Below are 21,634 nucleotides of genomic sequence, written 5' to 3' on the forward strand. Positions count from 1 at the left end.
ATGCCTAAGCTTGACAGCCCAAGGCCCCATCTCATCCCGGTGGCATCCCCCCTCAGGCACGCTCTGAAACATCTGTCTTTCGTCTGGTCGTTGGTTGTCCTTCTATGCAACCCTCTATGGAGACACTCGGATTCCTATCCACATGGCCCCGCAGGTGTGGGGCTTTCCCTGATACTTGTGTGCCACTCTGGTCTCTTAGGAGTTATTCTCCTTCCTTCCAAGACATGCTTTCTTTTGCAGAGTGTTTTTGTCTCCTTGTAGCTCTAGCCAGGAAACAGGCCCATTTGATTGGGGATCCCAGAAACCATCCGCAGAATCCCTGGGAACAAGTGAGGAGTTGGGTTTGTAACTTTCCCTCTGAACACTTACCCTCCCCTCAGAGGTTGGGAATGACTGGCTCAAACTCACAAAGAGCATCCTCCCAAGTCCTTTGTCTCTACCATGCATCTTTTGACATCCTTCCTATGAGCGCGGAGTGGGGCAAGGACCAATCCTGAGTGGGGAGGGAATTGCTGAGGGAAAAAGTGGTGTTTGCAAAGATACCATATCGCATCACAGTTGAGAGTGGAATCGTAGGAACACAGAGAGTAGGTTGTCTCTAAAGAAAAGTTAGCCCAAGAAAACAAGGAAAAAGGGAAAGAACTGAGAGATGGATTGGAACACTAGTTTATCAGAAAACCGGTGACCATTCCTAGCTTTGGACCCTCCCCCTTAGGTTTGCTTGATGGGAATTTTCACGAGTGAGGTATGTTGCTATTTTGCTACTTTATATATAATGATCAAAATACGCCAGATTTCTAACACATAGATGGATTTTGAAACTCAATAAATTTTCTAATACATGAATGAATGATAAAAAAAAAAAGCCATGGACATAACTGGATATATGAAAGCAGCACAGGGTTAGATGAGCAGAAGGAGATTCACGAACGTTACTATTTGGAAGATTAAAAGTTAATTTCAGGAATTCACAAAAGGAAAACATAAAAATAAAGAAATAAAAAATCAATAAAAATTACTGTGATAGTTTCTTTTGCTCAAGTGGTCGTCAATAATTCTGAGGACAAATATGTATAAATTAGAGAACTTATTTCATTAACAGGTCTCAGCCAGGCACTTACCTACTGAATGTTGACTCAGGGGGAAAAAAAAAAAAAAAGCCAACAAACAAGGCTGCAGAGCTGTGTTCAGGATACTGGACTTTAACTCTCTGGCTGCAGGTAACACTACTACAGCGAGCTGACCTGCAAGATGGATCTTTGAGATCAAAGGCTATAAATTATGACGTTTGCCTTTTAAGAAGTAAATGCTACTCTGACTTTCTTAGTTTGCACATTTCAACTGGAAGCCACAACATGGATTCATGGTATCTGCCTTGGTTTCTGTTCTTTGCCATTCTCTTCCTGGTTCCTGGCTTGGTAAGGAAACTGTGTTTGGAAAACAGTGAGGAAAAATTGGGGGCCTGTTGCCTGTTTGTTCATGTTTTTGCTTTTTAGGAATTTCAAGATGTTGATGAGATGAGCGGGGCGAGCTGGGGCAGGCAGGGTCACGGGGTGAGAAGCAGCCCCGTCAGACAGAGTCAGGGACATGGACATAAAGTTAAATTTCTTTCAGTTTCATTTTTGTGTAACAAGTTTTCTCCTGATAAGGTGGAAAATGTGCAATTTGAAAAGCATTCCATTTTTTACTGCCGAGTGAAATGCATATTACTGTTGCGGTGCCGTAAGACATGAATGGTGGATGTCACAGGCAAAGCCATCGCTTACAGTTTTGTAGCATGGGGTTTCTCATCTGCCTCTTTGTCAGGTTAGACCAATCTTTCTACAGTGACAGGTAGTTTGTACCGTAGACCAACCCAAAGTTTTAAACCTAGGGGGTTACAGCAATAGCACTGCTAGGAATTTACCCAAGGGATACAGGAGTACTGATGCATAGGGGCACCTGTACCCCAATGTTTATAGCGGCACTCTCAACAGTAGCCAAATTATGGAAAGAGCCTAAATGTCCATCAACTGATGAATGGATAAAGAAATTGTGGTTTATATACACAATGGAATACTACGTGGCAATGAGAAAGAATGAAATATGGCCTTTTGTAGCAACGTGGATGGAACTGGAGAGTGTGATGCTAAGTGAAATAAGCCATACAGAGAAAGACAGATACCATATGGTTTCACTCTTATGTGGATCCTGAGAAACATAACAGAAACCCATGGGGGAGGGGAAGGAAAAAAAAAAAAAAAAAAAAAAAGAGGTTAGAGTGGGAGAGAGCCAAAGCATTAGAGACTGTTAAAAACTGAGAACAAACTGAGGGTTGATGGGGGGTGGGAGGGAGGGCAGGGTGGGTGATGGGTATTGAGGAGGGCACCTTTTGGGATGAGCACTAGGTGTTGTATGGAAACCAATTTGACAGTAAATTTCATATATTAAAAAAATTAAAAAATTAAAAAATTAAAAAAAAACAAACAAAAAAACCTAGGGGGTTAAAAACCAAAATGCCTAGGGGGAATTTTAGTTGTGATTTTAAAATAAGTTATTATATTGAGCTGATATTCTATGAACGGGACCTACAACATTGAGAACAAGAGATGCCATTTAAGACACATTATAACTGTAGTTATGAACAAATACTTGATAATTAAAAAAATTTTTTTTAATGTTTATTTATTTTTAAGAGAGAGAGCATGAGCAGGGAAGGGGCAGAGGGAGAGGGAGACACAGAATCTGAAGCAGAGCTGTTAGCACAGAGCCCGATGCAGGGCTTGAACTCACAAACCATGAGATCATGACCTGAGCTGAAGTCAGACCCTTAACTGACTGAGCCACCCAGGCACCTCTTGATGACTTTTATCATTAGGCACATTAGCATTCCTCTGTGAGTGTGCCTACGTGTGGCTAATGTGTGAGACAAACAGGCACTTCTTCATATCAAGAGGAGTAACTATCCAACCAGTTCATTCCTACTGCTTGCCAAACAGTCCATATGATTCTGGTATTTAGATATGTAAGCTGTATTAACCTATTTTACAGATAGTCTGAGTTTCTGGAAGGTGAACTGACTTGCTGTGAATTGGTGGAACTAGGCGTAAAACCCAGACCTGCTGCTTGCCAGTCCCATGAGGTTTCTCACTAGACTCTAGACTTCCCTAAGAAATTTCTCAGGTTTAAGGGGTGCCTGGGTGGCTCAGTCGGTTAAGCATCTGACTTCAGCTCAGGTCATGATCTCACAGTTCGTGGGTTCGAGCCTTGTGTCAGCCTCTGTGCTGACAGCTCAAAGCCTGGAGCCTGCTTCAGATTCTGTGTCTCCCTCTTTCTCTCTGCTCCTCCCCTGCTTGTGCTCTCTTTCTCTCTCAAAAATCAATAAACATTTAAAAAAATTGAAAAAAGAAATTTCTCAGGTTTACTTCATTTTTTCCATTGGGCATATAGTCTAGGTTTTTCATTTGGTCACTTGTAGAGAACCTATTTTCAGAAGTGTTTTTTTTTTTTAATGTTTATTTTTGAGAGAGAGAGAGAGAGAGCAAGAGTGGGGGAGGGACAGAGAGAGAAGGAGACACAGAATCCAAAGCAGGCTCCAGGCTCTGAGCTGTCAGCCCAGAGCCCAATGCGAGGCTCGAACCCACAAACTGTGAGATCATGACCTGAGCCAAAATCAGACACTTAACCGACTGAGCCACCCAGGTGCTCCTTAATGTGTGTATGTTTTTTTTAACGTTTATTATATTTTTGAGAGAGAGAGTGCACACACCTGAGCAGGGAAGGGACAGAGTGACAGAGAGAGTCCCAAGCAGGCTCCACGCTGTCAGTGCAGTGCCTCATGTGGAGCTTGAACTCACAAACCATACGATCATGACCTGAGCTGAAATCAAGAGTTGGACATTTAACTGACTAAGCCATCCAGACGCCCCTTAAGGTTTTTTTTTAATTGCAAAGTATATCCATTGATTTTTTTTTCTTAACATTTCTCAAGCAGCGTCTTGAGAAAAACGTGAAAGTAAACCATGATTAATGAGGTCTTCAATAAAATTTCTTTATAAGGGGTTGTTATAAATTACAATAATATTTCAACAATGAGGATAAATTATTAGGTTTTTCAAACATTGCTCCATGAATCCTTCAGAGAATCATGTTTAAAGTGAACATTTATCTGAGGGCTGGAGTCTTACATGCTGCCTTCTTTTCAATCTGTGAAGTTAGCTCCTTGTTTCTTTCACCTTCAAATCCATACAACAGCCAATTTTATTTTTTACATGAGATAAGAAGACCCTTTCATCCAAAAATTATTTTAGACTCCAAATTAGCTGTCTTAGATATAAGCCAGAAATTATTAATATATTAATATTAAAGAACTCCCCTCCCTCTACAAATTACTAGATATAAATTGGAACCAAGAAGATCTTTTATGTCATGGGTGTCATAATAATGCCTTTTTTTTTTTTTTTATGTGTTTGTTTCTCAGCCAACTCCAGAAAACTTTGGTGAGTCTATTTTGAGTTTTGTTCTAAGTTATAGTAAAAGAAAGTCGTGTGGATGATAGAACAACAGGACAGAATAACTTAGGACACATTTAATGCTAGGCACAATGCATAATTACGTATGCATAATTGTATAATTGCATTGAACTTTAGTCAAACACTGGCTTCTTTTGATTTATTGAGAACTGTTTTATTGTTCCTGTTCCAGGGTTCCACATACCCAGCAGAAAAACAGATGGTGATATAGGAAAATCCAAACACAATGACTCACATGAGACATCCCATAAATGCTTGCTATTACTACTTTTGCTATTTTGCATCAAATCAGGTGGACCCGATGTCCATCCTATTCTGTCGTACCCTTAGAGATTTGGCCCTATTATTTACTCCTTTGCAACTTACAAGAGTAATTCAAATTTAAATTAGGACTTTTGCTTGAGAGTTCCAAGATATGTTACTAGCAAAGGGATATATACAAATGGGTAGATTGGGCTGGTTTGACCAGATTTAAACATTTGCTTCTCATTTAATCTAGTCATCTAGTCTAGTCTTTCAAATTCAGTTTAATATTATACAGAGTGACCAATTTCTTATTCCTGAAGTCATTTGACATTCAAGGGACATGGATAGGACAAAAGCATATATGCAAAAGCCCCATAGCCCCAAGCCTGGCTCATGACAGGTTCTCAATCAGTCAATCAATCAATCAATCAATCAATGTATGTTGAATCAGAACCTAGTAGTCATTTACCTGATACAAAGAACTTTCCTTACTTTTAATTTGGTAATTGATAAAGATTGTCTTCTTTCAAAACATAATGCTCAATGTGTTTTTCTCTTTCCTTTAAAGATGTCGATGGTGGAATTGATCAAGATATAGTTGATATCAATGAAGGTTTGTAGATTTTCTTTTTTACATATTTTAGTAAGTAGAGGGTTTGAATCCAATTTGCTAACGTGAATTTTTATCTTCCCTCTTAGATTTGGGGCTGGATCTATTTGAGGGAGACATCAGACTTGATGGGGTGAGTTGAAACAAAGCAAGGAAGAATCTTCTATTAATTACTGCAAATTAGGGGCCCCTGGGTGGCGCAGTCGGTTAAGCGTCCGACTTCAGCCAGGTCACGATCTCACGGTCCGTGAGTTCGAGCCCCGCGTCAGGCTCTGGGCTGATGGCTCGGAGCCTGGAGCCTGTTTCCGATTCTGTGTCTCCCTCTCTCTCTGCCCCTCCCCCGTTCGTGCTCTGTCTCTCTCTGTCCCAAAAATAAAAATAAAAAAACGTTGAAAAAAAAATTAATTACTGCAAATTAAAGTACAGAGTATATGAGAATGATTGGACAACATGGGCTTTGTTAAGCCCAACTGTCTCTAGAGATACAGTATCATAGAGACAGATGTACTCAATAAATACATTATACCCTGAGGGACTTGCATAATAATGCCTTCATTATCCATTACTCAGATTTCTGTGTGGTTAAAGCCATCGTCACTCACTATGTATGCCTTGATCTTATTGGTCTGATGAATTTTCATTATTGGGACAATATGATGCTTTCATTTTTATTTTCATTTGTTTAATTTTATGTATTTATTTTGAGAGAGAGCACAAGGGAACAGAGGAGGGGCAGAGGGAGAGGAAGAGAGAGAATCCCAAGCAGGTTCCACGCTGTCAGCACAGAGCCCCACACAGGGCTCGAACTCATGAACTGTGAAATCATGACTTGAGCCAAAACCAAGAGGCAGGTGCTTAACCAACTGAGCCACCCAGGTGCCCTGATGTTTTCATTTTTAAATAAAACCTCCCTGATTAATCTTGTTGAGGCCAACTTAAACTGAATTTTTAAACATATCAATGAATCAGACTTTTTACTGTAAAAGATAGATTTTGTGACTTCTATCCTGACAGCTAAAGATAGTGTTGCCAAGTAAAGATCTTGCCAAATCTATGTGTGAAGAGTATATGACACATGGATGAGCATAGATTACTTACAGGTAGTTCCGCTGGGAACTTCAACTCAAGAAGCAGAGCTGCAGTGTCTCAGGTTTAGTCTTGGACTTGTTCTATCTGTACACTTTCCCTTTGGATCTCACCTTGTCCAAGGGCTTTAAACGTCATGTCTCTGCTGATGACTCCAAAGGTGCGACTCTTATCCATTCCTTCTCCTGCACTCCAGACTTGTCTATCCAGGTGCCAACTGGTCAGTTCCATTTCCTCATTTATGAGGTGCCTCACATGTAAGGCGTTCTCAACTGGACACCAGTTTCACGCAAACTGCTCCTCCTTGACCTTCGCTCTTGGCAAAGTCATCACCCTACTCCTCTGAATAAGTAAAAAATCCAGGAGTCACCTTTGCTTCTGCTCTTTCTCTCACCCCTCCATCAGATCCATCAGTAAGTTCTGTCATTTCCAATGCAACACATGCCCCAAATAACCCACTTTAATTTGTCTCTCTATTTCAAATATTGCTCCCCTATAATTTTTTTCTCCCTGTCCCTGTCCCCACCCCCCTCCCAGCAAAGTAGTTTTTATTTATTTATTTTTTAAGTTTGTTTATCTTGAGAGAGAGAGCGAGAACACAAGTGGGAAGGGGCAAAGAGGGAGAGAGAGAGAGAGAGAGAGAGGATCCCAAGCAGGCTTTGCACTGTCAATGCAGAGCACAATGTGGGGTTTGATCTCACGAACCATGAGATCATGACCTGAGCCGAAACCGAGAGTCATGTGCTTAACCGACTGAACCACCCACGAGCCCCACAAAGTGGTCTTTTAAACCAGCAATGATATCATTTCACTTCCGGGCTTGAAACTCTTCAACAGCTTCCTACTGCATGTAGAATAATAGCCAAACTTACCCTCAGCCTTCAAGAACTTGCATAATTTAACTCCTGCCCACTGTCCTCCCATCTCCTCTCCTTCTCTCTTACTGCGTCTCTTTTCTGTCTTAACTCTTTAGGCTACTGGCCTCAAAACAGACTCAGAACATACCGAGTGTATTCGCCCCTCAGAACTAGCAGCCTTCTTCCACCACCTTTAAATTTATCCTACTTAAACCTACTTATTTTCTTACATTTTAAATTTCATTTATTTCTAGATTAACTATTCATTGTTCCCTAGGTTTTTGCCTGATTCATTTAATTAACCCTTCACATTTATTTTTGACAGGCACAAGATAGAAATTCCATCATCGGAGAAAAATACAGATGGCCTCATACCATCCCATATGTTCTAGAAGATAGCTTGGGTTAGTATATACCTTGGAGAATCCATAACTGATGTATATTCCTGACAGAATATAATCACAGTATTTTCACGAGTAGGCTCTTACGGGCTTTCAGGATCTGTTTATTTGTTGCTTTATGTGGCTATGGACAAATATTTACTTATAAAAATAAGCAAAATGAACAATGAAAAGAACCACAGTGATTTTGTCTGAAATATTTGCTGAATTTTGACCAAGAAAGGGATTAACGCAACCAACATTTATGGAGAGCCTACTTTGTGTTGGCTGCTGGGGACACAAAGATCAGGAAGGTAGTCTTTATTTGAAAGCAGCGGTTTCCTCTATGGTCAGGTTTTACGTATGAGTTGAAAACAAAAACAACCAGGGGCTCCTGGGTGGCTCGGCCAGCTGAGTGTCCGACTGCAGCTCAGGTCACAATCTTACAGTTTGTAGGTTACAGCCTCGCATCGGGCTTGCTGCTGTTGGTGCAGAGCCCGCTTCGGATCCTCTGCCCCTTCGCCCACAACGCTCCCTTGCTGGCTCTCTCTCAAAAATGAACAAACATTATATTAAAAAAACCCAAAATAAGCAGACATAAAACAACCAAACAAAACTTTAGGGACTGGCATTGGTTTGCCAAAATTTTATTTTGCCAAGCGAGGAACTTACCCAACAATAAGAACCCACTATCTTTATCATCATCTTTTCATAACATAAATAATATTTTAACACTAAAAAAGTCAGAAGAACCCAATCCAAAACAAAAGACAGTATAGAAGAAATTTAATTGCAAAGGAAAACTCTAAATGTGGTCCTCATTTTACTTATGGTTTCAGTTGCCAGAATCATTTTAGGAACTGTTGTTTGGGAAACTCTTCTTTTCTTTTCTTTTTTTTTTAAGTTTATTTATTTATTTGGGGAGGGAGGGAGAGAGAGAGAAAGAGAGAGAGAGGGAGAGCGAGCGCACAAGCAGGAAGGGGCAGAGAGAGAGAATCCCAAGCAGGCTCTGAGCTGTCAGCTCAGAGCCCAACATGGGGCTCAGTCTCACAACCGTGAGATCATGACCTAAGCCAAAATCAAGACTCAGATGCTTAGCCAACTGAGCCACTGAGGTGCCCCTGGAAAGTTTTCTTAAAGTTCATACATTTCAGTGGAGATTCAGATCGGCCAAAAGTTAATTATAATAGAACGGGATACATATTTTGCTTAATGACATGTTGAAAAGCTGTGGGAGCACATTGCAGGGGCATGTGACTCAGCCTAGATGTAAAGGCATCAGGGGGCAGGTGACACTACGTAGCAGGGCTACCAGGACATTTATGCAAGTTGTACATGGTACATAGGCGCCTGGGAAGGGGGAAGGGGGACTGAAATCAGGTTTGCATTTCGTTCAAGAGGCATTTGTTTCTTTGCATGAAGTGCTATTTACTACCTGCCACGTCAAGACTTGCAGCATCTGCCCAGACAAAGTGCTCCTTTGTAATAATCCGCGGAAAGGCGTCATGCGGGCCAGCACGGCTTCTGATAGCAAGGGAAGGGTGCTCCAGGCAGATGGACCACTATGCGCAAGGGCATGGGGAAAGGGTAAACCCTTAACTGGAATTTCGATTGGAAATGGGGCGTTAGTGAGGTTGAACAGGTAGGCAGAATCTAGTTTGGAAAGACTTGAGTGTTTCCCACATTAAAGAACTTGGTGTGCATACTGATGGTGACACGGAACCTCCAGAAGTTTTAATGTGGGTGTGAGATTGTGATCAAGCTAGTTGCCGTAGAGAAGACGTATCATTAGTGGGGGGGGGGGGGGAAGGAAAAGAGATCAAATAAGGAGTCTATAGAAGAAATTCAGGGAAGGATTGAGAGTTTCTGAACCAAGTCTCTCTCAGCGAGGATAGACAAGAATGGACAATTCTAAGACAGCCTTAGGAGGCAACTGTTAGATTTAGTGATTGACTGCAAGAAAAGGGATCGAGGTAAAGAGATGCTGGTGCCCAGGATTCAGTCTTAGGCAACTGAGTGCATGGTAGTGCCTGTAACAAGAAGAGGGAATATGTCTGAAAGAGGGTGAGATACAGAAGTGTGGTGGAAATTGGCATGCAGAGTTCGAAATGTATCAGGCCCACTGTGGTGGAGAGATCATATGAAGTGTTGGTGTACAGCCTAATCATTCAGGATAGAGAGAGATTTGGGTGTTCTTAGGCTGTGGGAGGTGGTTGAAGCCACTGGTGCGATGAGCCCCTTGCACGGTGCCCTGCATATAACACGTACTCCTTAGATAGATGGAGCGTATTGAGTGGCCCAAGAAGATTGTATTGAGTGAGAAGATGGCCAAGATTGGAATTCAGCTGGGAGAACAACTTTCTGGGATTGATATAGACGGAGGATCTGTTAGAAGTGACTGAGAAGGGAGGACTGGCCAGAAACATAGATGAAAAACCAAGAGGAGGTAGAAAAAGCCAAGGCCAGAGGTGGGATTAGAAACTATAATGTGGAAGGGAAAGATAGTCACTGACTTTAGGAATGGCGGGGGGGGGGGGGGGGGAATCTGAATGCCTTTAAATATTTATAATGTTTTTTGGTCTTAGTATTTTGATTAAAAATATAAAAATTCTTTTATTTTCAAATTATTTATAAAAATTAGAAAAATTGTTCTCCTAAGGTGTTCTATGAAATACCAGTGAGCTTTAAATTTCATTGTATCTCTTGGCTACTTTTGCCCTGAATTTTAACCAAAGCTATTGTAACTTTATGAGCTTTATGTACCTGTTTTTACACATTATAAAACAACATAGTGAATGCCTTGAGGCCCAGAGCTATTTTTCATCTTGCAAATCTGAGGATTAGCATAGTCTCTGACATTTTATAGGCAGTTAATAAATATTTTTAAAACTAAATTGATAAACTGGGGTGACTAGCTCAGTTGGTAGAACGTGTGACTCTTTTTTTTTTTTTAATGTTTATTTATTTTTGAGAGAGACAGAGTGTGAGTGGGAGAAGGGCAGAGAGAGAGGGAGGGAGACACAGAATCTGAAACAGGCTTCAGGCTCTGAGCTGTCAGCACAGAGCCTGATGCAGGGCTCAAACTCGGGAATGGTGAGATCATGATCTAGGCTGAAATCAGTCGCTTAACCAACTGAGCCACCCAGCTTCCTTGAGCATGTGACTCTTGATCCGAAGGATGTGAGTCTGAGCCCCACGGTGGGCATAGAGTTTACTAAAAAAAAAATAAAAATATGAAAATAAATTGATAAACATATACGAATCAAACATGTCAGGTAAAAAATTCAGTCCAGATCTTACCATCCAAACTGTGTACATTTTTATATGGGTATAACTATAGTGTTTTAAAATTTTTTTAGAGGCACTGGATGACTCAGTTAAGCGTCTGACTTCAGCTCAGGCCACGGTCTCATGGTTTGTGGGTTTGAGCCCTGTATCAGGCTCTGCACTGACTATGCAGAATGGGATTCTCTCTCTCTCTCCCTCTCTTTCTGCCCCTCCAACTTCTCTCTCAAAATAAATAAACTTAAAAAAATTTTAAGTTGTTTTGTTTCATTTTTTATTCTATTTCTTTCTTTCTTTCTTTATTTAAGAGTAAACTCTGTGCCCAACTTGGGGCGTGAACTCATGACCCAGAGATCAAGTCACATGCTCCACCGACTGAACCAGCCAGGAGCCCCTGTTTTAAATTTTTTAATCTGCTTTTTTCAATTGATATTACAGCATTATTTTGTGCTAGTTTTATAATATGATTAAACCCCAAATTTTTAGGTCATTTTTTTAATTCCATGATTTTGATTTTTTCTTATTTGGAAAATACTTTACCCCTGTTTAATATTGTAGCATTGAACTTACTCTCTATGCTTAAAGTGAGAAGAGGATTTCCTCATATTTCTGAAATTTATACCATCTTGAAATGACTCTGACTGAGGAAATCACTAAGCAAAGCCACCCTTACAGGTAGCGAAAGTAAATACTTATGAAGGGTTAGTAAATACCTATGAAGGATTTACTGGAAGTGACTTCGGGCTCTCCAGAAATCGCTCTTAACCAACATATTCAATTCTGCTTTAGTCTTTTTGCTTACATTCCGGGTGTTACCTGGCTGTTAGATGCAGCTTTTCTGGAAGGGGTGACTCTTGAGGCAGCCATGGATAGCTTCCTGTGAATAAGTGATCATTCCTTGCCTGGGTGTCAGACTTGACGTGTGTGGGGCAGGTAGAGAGCAGACAGGGTAAAAGGAGGGGGGATGGAAATGAAAATCAAGGTGCTAGAAACCTGAAAGGGCTAAAGAGAAAAATAATCCTGAGCAGCTGCTTGCTTAATTCCTAGGCTTATCTAGGACCTGCTTTAGCCTTCAGAGCCTGGGGATTTAAATAACATGATTTAAATGTTATTTACATTATGGGGGGGGGGGGGCTCCTGCATCTATGAGTCAAAGATAATTAGCCTTTGGTAATGAAGGCACACAGTAAATGAAGAGCTTATCTTGGTAGAGGGCTATATCCCTTTCACAAAACTTTCACATATGTTTCCTTATTTGACTCTCAATTCAATGAAGGGTAAAAACTATCCTCGTGGGGCGCCTGGGTGGCTCAGTCGGTTAAGCATCCGACTTCGGCTCAGGTCATGATCTCACGGTCCGTGAGTTTGAGTCCTGCGTCGGGCTCTGTGCTGACAGCTCAGAGCCTGGAGCCTGCTTCGGATTCTGTGTCTGCCTCTCTCTGCCCCTTCCCGACTCCGCTCTGTCACTCTCTGTCTCTCAAAGATAAAAAAAAAAAATTAAAAAAAAAAGCTATCCTCATTAAACTTTGATAAAAGGCCTAGACCTGCATGCTCCTTTTACAGTCTGTCCTTAAGACAGGCTTGTGGTGGTGGGTATCATCATGTCTTATTGTAAGGAAGTGTTAGATTTGAGATAAGAATGCAAACATGATATTTATAGTACAGAAAATCCAGAAACACTTTAAATATCTGACAATAGGAAGTTACTTGTATATGTTACAGCCATATAAGGTAGCCATTAAAATGATAAAAAGAACACTTGATAAAGCTTTTAATGATATACTATTTAGTGAAACACATAGTTTATAAAATATGTAGACTGATTTGTATTTTCTAAAAAATATGTGTATATTGTGAGTATATAACCTACAAGCAAGAAGCTTGATGAGAGTGGCTGATTATTTCTGAAGGGATAAGATTTTATAATTTCCTTCTTTTTGTTTATCTGCATTTTCTAACTTACTTGCAATGAACATGTTTTATTTGTGTGGTATTATAAAAGGTGGAATTTTGGGTGCCTCATATAAATTCATATGGATTTTAGGGCCCCCTATGTGAGTCTTGTTCTTGATCCTCACCGAAACAGAGGACCTTCCTACTAATTGTCTTCAAAAGTGCAATGGTCATGTAAGAAGGGAGGAAGGAAATGAACATTCGATAAATGCTCATTTTACTTGGAACTGCCTCTCTGCTTTCTCCTATCTTCACATTATCTCCTGAAAAGTTGATTTTATTTTATTAAAAAAAATTTTTTTTAATGTTTATTTTATTTTTTATTTTTGAGACAGAGAGAGAGAGAGAGAGAGAGCATGAACAGGGGAGGGTCAGAGAAAGAGGGAGACACAGAATCTGAAACAGGCTCCAGGCTCTGAGCTGTCAGCACAGAGCCCGACGCGGGGCTCGAACTCATGAACCGCAAGGTCATGACCTGATACGAAGTCAGACGCTTAACCGACACGCCTTATTTTATTTTATTTTTAAGTTTATTTATTTATTTTGAGAGAGACAGAGACAGCGTGAGTCGGGGAGGGGCAGAGAGAGAGAGAGAGAAAATCCCAAGCAGGCTCCACACTGCCAGCTGCCATCACAGAGCCCAATGTGGGGCTTGAATTCACTAACCTCAAGATCATGACCTGAGCTGAAACCAACAGTCCAACACCTAACTGGCTGAGTCTGATGCTTAACTTTGCGCCTGCAAAGTTGATTTTATTTCCCCACTTAGCTGATAATTTTAGAAAACTCTGAAGGTGAATTGAATTGACAAAGGTTACGCATCAAAAGTGATGAGGATGGGAAAGAACTTAGGCGTCTCTGGCTCAGAGTCCAAGTGCTTTCCACTTGGCCACACTGTCTCCCACTTCCCAGGAACCACCATCCTTCCCAGGAACCCCTTCCTCCGGGGTTGCCCTCCAAGCTTCTTTTCCTGAATGTCTTTGTTGCTTTCATGCCTCTGCCTTTTTTGAAACAATGGTTAACTCTAATTTGGGTCCTGAACTCACTTGAGAATCTTATGAACAGCTTCCCCAGGAAATGCACTTTGCAGATATAGGTATAGACAGCCACAGATGAGATATAAATGCATAGGTGATATATAGATGATATAGATACAGAATAGATACAGATGATAGAAGTACAGATATGGATGCTGCACCTACCATTCCGGAATATTCCTGGACTCCCATCTCAAGGTCCTCAAATTACAAGCTCTGCTGTGAGGCTTTAAATACATACTGTAGCTTCTCAGATGAAGCATGTGACAGTGATGGTTCACTCTGGCTGCCTGTGATCCAAGGTATTTGTGCTCTGAGGTAAGGGTATGGTTTTTGTTGTTGTTCGGTAACGCACCTCTAGTGGTTCCAAAGAAACAAATATGGGGCAAAATCAAGGATCTGAAGAAGAACCAAATACTTGCACATGATACATACTTAATTGGGACTGAATACTAAATTTGGTAAAAATAAAACACTAAACATTCAGGAAGGGACTAACTCATGATAAACAATGTAATGCATAGCCCATTTCCATGGTGAATTGTTCAACGGTGATAATGTTAATAAGTGTATTTTTTGTTGGTTTTCTTCCTTCAGAAATGAATGCTAAGGGAGTTATCCTTAACGCATTTGAACGCTATCGCCTAAAAACATGCATTGACTTCAAGCCTTGGACTGGAGAAGCTAACTATATATCAGTGTTCAAGGGCAGTGGGTAAGGTGGAAAGTTTGTCTTCTAAGGGTTCAAATGCCAACCATTGCAGGTATGGCCTGTCACAACAATTGCCCTAGTCCCTGACCTTGAGGGTGGGTGGGGGCTTTCTTAGCTGTTTGCTGGAGCGTAAAAGACAAACTACATCTAGTTTCTCTAGCCATAAAAATAATATTTTCACACATGCAACCAGACTACCCACATTAAGACAAGGAGGGTGGGATTGCATGCCATCCAGCCCATAACTTAATGAACTTCAACCATTCGTAGTTTACATAGTTTTTATTTCCCTCTTTCAGTAAAACGTGTGTATGCACATGTATTTCAATTTATTTTCTTTTTCTTTCTCTTTCTCTTTTTTTAAAGGCTTTGGATATTTTTTATTTGATTGTGTAATTCAAAACATGTAGCACTAAATTGTGCCAGGCATTATTTTAAGAGTTTTATAAGTATTAACTAATTTAGTCTTCAGAGCTAACCTGCAACATAGGTACTGGTTTTCTCTCCCATTTTACAGATGAAGAAATGGGCTCAGCTAGAGGAATGGCTAAGTCCTGAGTCCATGCTCTTTTTTTTTTTTTTTAATATAATTTATTGTCAAGTTAGCTAACATGCATTGTATATAGTGTGCTCTTGGTTTTGGGGGTAGATTTCCCGTATTTCAATTTATTTTAACCTAACTACACTTACTGCTTGAGTTACACTGAGTATTATTTGCCTGGGGCTTGGCAATTCCATGTGGTTGCTACACCTACAAAACTTTATGAGTGGTCATCAACATACCAAGGACCATGTGAAAAACTTGGACATTTCTAGAAAAAATCAGGACTCGGTTGATCGGGGGATGCCTTGCTCCCGTGTAATATTTGGTGGCAGGACCAGTTCTCCAAAAATCATGTGATCTGTGAGGTTATGAGAGGGAGGCAGTGTCCTGATAAAAGAGTGAAGGATGTAGGTGGGTTAAATGAGAGGACTGGGCACTGGGGATTGTGCCCCGAGGCCTCGGCCTGCATGGTGAGAACACCCTCTCTCTCTGTCCCGTGAACTCTCCTGTAAGCTGCTGGTCTTCAGTGGGCAACATGCATGTTGGGAAGCAAGAACTCTCCATCGGGGAGAACTGTGACAGAATAGCGACAATTCAACATGAGTTCCTCCATGCCCTGGGGTTCTGGCATGAGCAGTCTCGTTCCGATCGGGATGACTACATCATGATAATGTGGGACAGGATTCTGTCAGGTACATTTCTTTTGTTTTCTTACATTTTGGGCCACAAACTGAATTTCTAAGCATGTGCTATCTCCTGCCGACCGTTAATAATGGGAAAACTGAAGTGATGCTTTACTTCACGTGCATGAGTTCACGTGCCTGAAGGTTGTTGGGGCACTGATACCCCAGACCCCTGGTGCATTGGAGCTGGACGGGATCTAAGAAACTGGTGTTTCCCAAAACACATTTTTAGGGAGTGCTGTCCCACAAAATGCTCCCAGATGTGTGCGGAAAGAGATCCGCAGTCCAATTAATTTGGGAAATCCTAGGTTAAAATACATTAAACTTGAGTTACTGATACCGCTTTACTGTTCAGAGTCTCCATTAGAGTAACACATATTGTAAATCTCCAAATAAGAAGCATTTCCCAAACTGACTTGATCATCGCCTTTTTTTTTTTTTTTTTTTTTTTTTTTTTTTTGAGTATTTGTGTTTGTTGTTCTATGGAGCCCATACTGGGAAACACTGCAGCAATTGATGAGCCGGAACTTTTTGGGACTTTCTAGTCCAAGTCAGAAATGTCTTAATAACATTGTACAACTGAAGCTCATGTTTTCCACAAGGACGCTTAGTGTCCCCATCTGTCCTGCCTGCAGAGGGTATGGTGGAGGGAGTGGTATTGCTGTCCTATGAGGCATTGTGGGGGTTGCTTGGTACTGAGACCCCTGAACATCACAGCTCAGTGATATTGCTGTCTGGTGATCTCAACTGAGGTAAGGCACAGCAGCGGACTACAAGATTTCTGGAGCAAGACAAGTGCTTAGCTTCAATCCATCATCTCACTCTTTAAGATTCCCTGGGTCTTTGACAGAAACTTCTGTCCAGATTTGATAACACATCTATAAGCTTTGGAGATCAGTTCCACCTCACTGTTTCCCCTAAATCATCCCATTTCAAGTTGCAACCAGACACTCATCAGTGTGATGCTAAACAACCAGGTATCTTCTCTGAATGTAGTCGTTTTAAAAACTTGCACACGTGTTCCAGCAACCGTGAAATCCCTGAGTACGTCAGTTCTTTCTAAGGACTCCTGCCTGTATTATCATTCTGAGGTCCCTTCCCACCACACTTCCCAACGTCCTCTTACCTCCACCTCCATCTGCTTTGGGTGCCCCCACCCTCCCACAAGCACCTGCCAATGACCTTGACTGTGTCGATAACACCTTTTAGAGTGTACCTTTCTAATAGAAGTTCTTAGAGCCTTACACTAAATGCTAATGTCCAATCTTGGGCAGTGATGGAAGCCTAGAGTAAGGTAAGCTATAATTTTGTGAACATCGAGTAATTAAAGATCTTTTTAAATTTAACATTTAGGCAGAGAGCACAATTTTAACACCTACGATGACCAAGAATCAGACTCCTTGAATGTTCCCTATGATTACACGTCTGTAATGCACTACAGTAAGACGGCTTTCCAAAATGGAACAGAACCAACAATTGTAACACGAATCTCAGACTTCATGGATGTGATCGGCCAGAGAATGGATTTCAGCGACTATGATCTCTTAAAGTTGAATCGACTGTATAATTGCTGTATGTGGCAGGTTCTTTGAAATGTTTTCTGTGTCTCTCTGCCATGGAGGGGAAAATGACGTGCCATGCCATTTTGTCGAGCATTGCTGGCTTTTCTGCAATTATGGTTTGATAATTGATAATTATAGTTTTTATAGTTGAAGTTTGACATTAAAAAAAAATAACAAACGTATAAACACCCAAATCCCAATCCATACCTGGGAAGCAATATTTTTCTTCTTAGAAGTTCTGGCCTTTAGCTCTACAAACAAATTGGGTCCTATAGTAACATGCCCCATGTCGATTTTTAAAGAAGGAGCCATCATATCAATGGGATTTTATAATCTGGGTTGCTGTTTAGTAATCTGGGTAACGAGAAGAGTGTAGACTCACGTTCCAGAATCAGCGAGGTGTTCCCTTTAACGCCATCCTGGCATTCCCAGTACTTCCATGACAGTTTTTATTACCTAGATTATCATGTTGTAGGAGTGTCAATAACTGTGTGTGTGTGTGTGTGTGTGTGTGTGTGGTTTGTTTGTTTGTTTGTTTGTTTTTGCTTTTGTAGCCTCTTCCTTGAGCTTTCTGGACTCGTGCAACTTTGAACTGGAAAACGTGTGCGGTATGATTCAAAGTTCAGGTGATAGTGCTGACTGGCAACGGACTTCCCAGGTCCCCAGGGGCCCAGAGAGCGATCACTCCAACATGGGCCAGTGCAAAGGTAACAGGAGTGAGATACTTCTAGATTTTACACTTGGTGGCTCCAGTCTTTTCCTTGGCCATGAAAGACTGGGATTTTGTCTCTAATTTCTATCTGAACTATTAATGATAACCCATTCAGTTGCTACTAAGGAAACTGTTCTGTGCCTTGTAAGGACATGGTTCATTTCTTTGCTTTTACTCTCTGACTTGTCTTTCTGTGAGTCAGAATTGGGCTCTATGAAGCCTCTCTACCTATATGTGCCCACAGCAGGAGGGGACAGTATCTCCCGGAAAGACTCTTATCTACAGGGCAGTGGGGTGGTTTTCTCAAAGCTTGCCAGATACAAGACACTTTGCAGTCAACGGCACAATGTTGTGAATTAATCACTTTCAGAATTCCAGCTGGTTGTGATTATATGCTCCTGTTACAAGAATCCTTAAAATGAAGAGTCAAAGTACAATTGATTTAATTTTTTTCAGATGAGTATCCTTTTCCATAATAATTTTGTTTTAAATTAAATGGTCATTTATTTGGCTACAAGTACTCAATTTTTATTTATTTGCTCACTTCTGGCAATAAAGATGTAAAACTAGACTTCAAAACTTAGGGTCATTGCATGAGAGCTCAGCCAGTCTAGGCAGTGGTTGAGGTCCCTAACAGCAAAAAGTGTTTTTCTTTTTCTTTCTTGGAGGATGGTGGGGTGCGGTGGGGGGGACGGTGGAGAAGACAGATGTTAAGGGTACAAACTTGCAATCAGTAATAATAAGCCCTGGAAACCTAATGCACAGTGTCGTGACTATAGACAGGAATATTATATGCTAATCATTATTAACAACTGGAACTTAATTATTCTTACAACAAAAAAGGGATAATAATTATGTGACATGTTAGGGGTTGTTAATTATTGCTACAGTAGCAGTCATCTTATAATATATAAATGTGTCAAATTAACATCTTGTACACCTTAAATTTGCACCATGCTATATGTCAAATATATATATCAATAAAAATACAATTGTCTTTTAAAATTCAGATTAGGGGGCACTTGGGTAGCTCAGTTGGTTAAGTGTCTGACTCTTGATTTCAGCTCAGGTTGTGATCTCACCATTTGTGGGATCAAGCCCTGCATTGGGCTCTACTCTGACAGCATGAGCCTGCTTGGGATTCTCTCTCCCTCTCTCTCTGTCCCTCCCACACTCATGTTCACACTCTTTCTGTCTCTCTCTCAAAATAAATAAACACTAAAAATAAAATAAAATGCAGGGGTACCTGGGTGGTTCAGTCGGTTAAGCGTCTGACTTCAGCTTGGGTCATGATCTCACAGTTTGTGGGTTCAAGCCCCACATCAGGCTCTGTGCTGACCGCTTGCTCAGAGCCTGGAGCCTGCTTCAGATACTGTGTCTCCTTCTCGCTCTCTGCCCCTCGCCCCCTTGAGCTCTGTCTCTCCCTGTCTCTCAAAAAATAAATAAAAATGTTAAAAAATCAAATCAAATCAAATCAAATGCAGATTTGGATAGTGGGTAGTGGTCCTCCATAGGCCAGAGGAAGGAGAAAAGAAAGGAGGGAGGGAGAAGGAGAGAGAGAGAGAGAGAGAGACTAGACCAAGGAGGTGACGCTTTTTTCTGATTTTGAAAGCTATAGTATGGAAAAGGTGGCCTAACGTCTCTTTTCGAAACTGCCTGCTCCTGGAGCTGCATTTAAATGCCCAATATAGTGTTTTACACACAGCGGGTACTGAGGGGAACTACTGTGCCCACAAGACGTGCATTCCTATATCTAGTATCTGTTTTCTCTCAATTCTGCTTTTGTTTTCATAACAGGTTCTGGTTTCTTCATGCATTTCAACAGTAGCTCTGTAAGTGTGGGGGCCACAGCAGTACTGGAAAGTAGAACATTCTACCCTAAAAGAGGATTTCAGTGCTTGCAGTTTTATTTATATAACAGTGGAAGTGAAAACGACCAACTGAATATCTACATCAGGGAGTATTCTGCAGACCACGTGAATGGTACTCTAACGCTTGTGGAAGAAATAAAAGGTACAATATTGACATTCTTATTGTCTGAGTCCAGATAAGGCCATCTTAATTCTTTAAGTCTCTGGCACTGAGGAGGTCAGTTCTTGGCTAGTAATACAAATATAATGAAAACTAGCCAAAATGGGAAGAATTACTGAATGTAAACGAATTGTGGGATGGACGAGGAAGGAACTGGCCTCGGGCAGGACTGGACCTGTCCCTGAACATGGTTGGAGACCTCTCATGTTATGTCAGATGGGCCCGGTCCACAAAACTGGTGCTTTGGGTATTTTACTTCCCAGCTTACAGTTAATCAAATGTGCCATTAGCCTGGAAAAGGGACACTTCCTCTAATTTCTAGCTTGAAAAAAAAAAAAAAAAAAAAAACCCAGTGAAGAATTCTAATTGTTATGATTTGGGTTAAGTGCAACTTCTAGAGTAATTCCTGAGCGAAGAGAAAGCAACACTCATTCCAATCATGTGGCAGAGAGATGGGTCATGTTGACCAACTTTAAAAGCAGATGGTTAAGAAATTTCAGGAAGGGAGGGGCCGTGGGCTGCCAACTCTATCACTATCTCTCCACATATTGACCACTTGGTTTGAATGAATTGAGTAAAACCTATTATAAAATCGATCTACATTATGCTATGTGTCATACCATTTTCCTCCCATTTAACAATGGGAAACAATCTGCAACACAGATGATACTTTCTTTTGTGAACACCTACAATAAGGTCTTAATATCATTTTATATAAACATATACATATATGTGTATATCACATGCTGTACATATATAACGTAATTATATATACTGTACAATTCCATATATAATACCACATATATATATACACATTATATATAGTATATATTTAATCCTTTCCATTAACAATCTGTGGGTGGGTGTTATCACTAACGATCAATAGCACAAAGGGTACTTAAGAAACTTGCTTATGAGAAAGAATTTAACAGAATTTAAATGAACAGTACTGATACTAATGAAGTGGAATCTCTCGTGAAAGATTTTTGTTCAATCCAGAGTATATCCATGGACAATAGCATTTTCTGTAATTTGGATATTTCTGTCTTATTTTCACATAATTGTGCTTCACATTAAGTGCCAGTACGTTTAAGTTTGAAGTCATCGTGTGAACTACCAGTTCGACATGAATTCCTGAGCTGTTTTCTCTACTTGGGGGCTTCTGAAATTTTTTAAATGTATCGCTCCTTATTTGGGCATGTGATGTAAGAAAATAAGACAAGATAACATAGCCTGTGCTGCTAGCTAAGGGTAGGGGATGATAGCGAAGGGGGAAGTATGCACCGGGGAGAAGGCTGATGCTATCAAATACTAGATAAATATTTATAATGTTGAGTCACTGGTAAATGATCTAAGGACTCAATCGTGGGTGTGGGCTTTCTAGGGTTGGGTGGATTTCTGTGTAATACTGCCAAAACACTGGCT

The 21,634-nt window shown here is 40.7% G+C and overlaps 1 protein-coding gene across 2 annotated transcripts in view; it reads left to right on the forward strand.

The window, feature by feature from the left end:
- Positions 1-1,223: 1,223 nt before the first annotated feature.
- The window catches only part of MEP1B (meprin A subunit beta), a 30,634-nt gene continuing 10,223 nt past the window's right edge, over positions 1,224-21,634 (forward strand). The window contains exons 1-9 of one of the 2 annotated variants that reach the window (XM_081790785.1): positions 1,224-1,443; positions 5,326-5,370; positions 5,457-5,500; positions 7,636-7,714; positions 14,563-14,680; positions 15,735-15,913; positions 17,258-17,476; positions 18,021-18,173; positions 19,976-20,191. In XM_081790785.1, coding sequence (XP_081646911.1) covers positions 1,356-1,443; positions 5,326-5,370; positions 5,457-5,500; positions 7,636-7,714; positions 14,563-14,680; positions 15,735-15,913; positions 17,258-17,476; positions 18,021-18,173; positions 19,976-20,191 — 1,141 coding nt within the window. In that variant the 5' untranslated portion in view covers positions 1,224-1,355. The remainder of the gene's footprint in view (positions 1,444-5,325; positions 5,371-5,456; positions 5,501-7,635; positions 7,715-14,562; positions 14,681-15,734; positions 15,914-17,257; positions 17,477-18,020; positions 18,174-19,975; positions 20,192-21,634) is intronic. The other variant, XM_081790784.1, reaches the window with a different exon arrangement.

This window comes from Panthera onca, chromosome D3 (genome assembly GCF_046562875.1).
Source record: "Panthera onca isolate mPanOnc1 chromosome D3, mPanOnc1 haplotype 2, whole genome shotgun sequence".
Classification (NCBI taxonomy): domain Eukaryota; kingdom Metazoa; phylum Chordata; class Mammalia; order Carnivora; family Felidae; genus Panthera; species Panthera onca.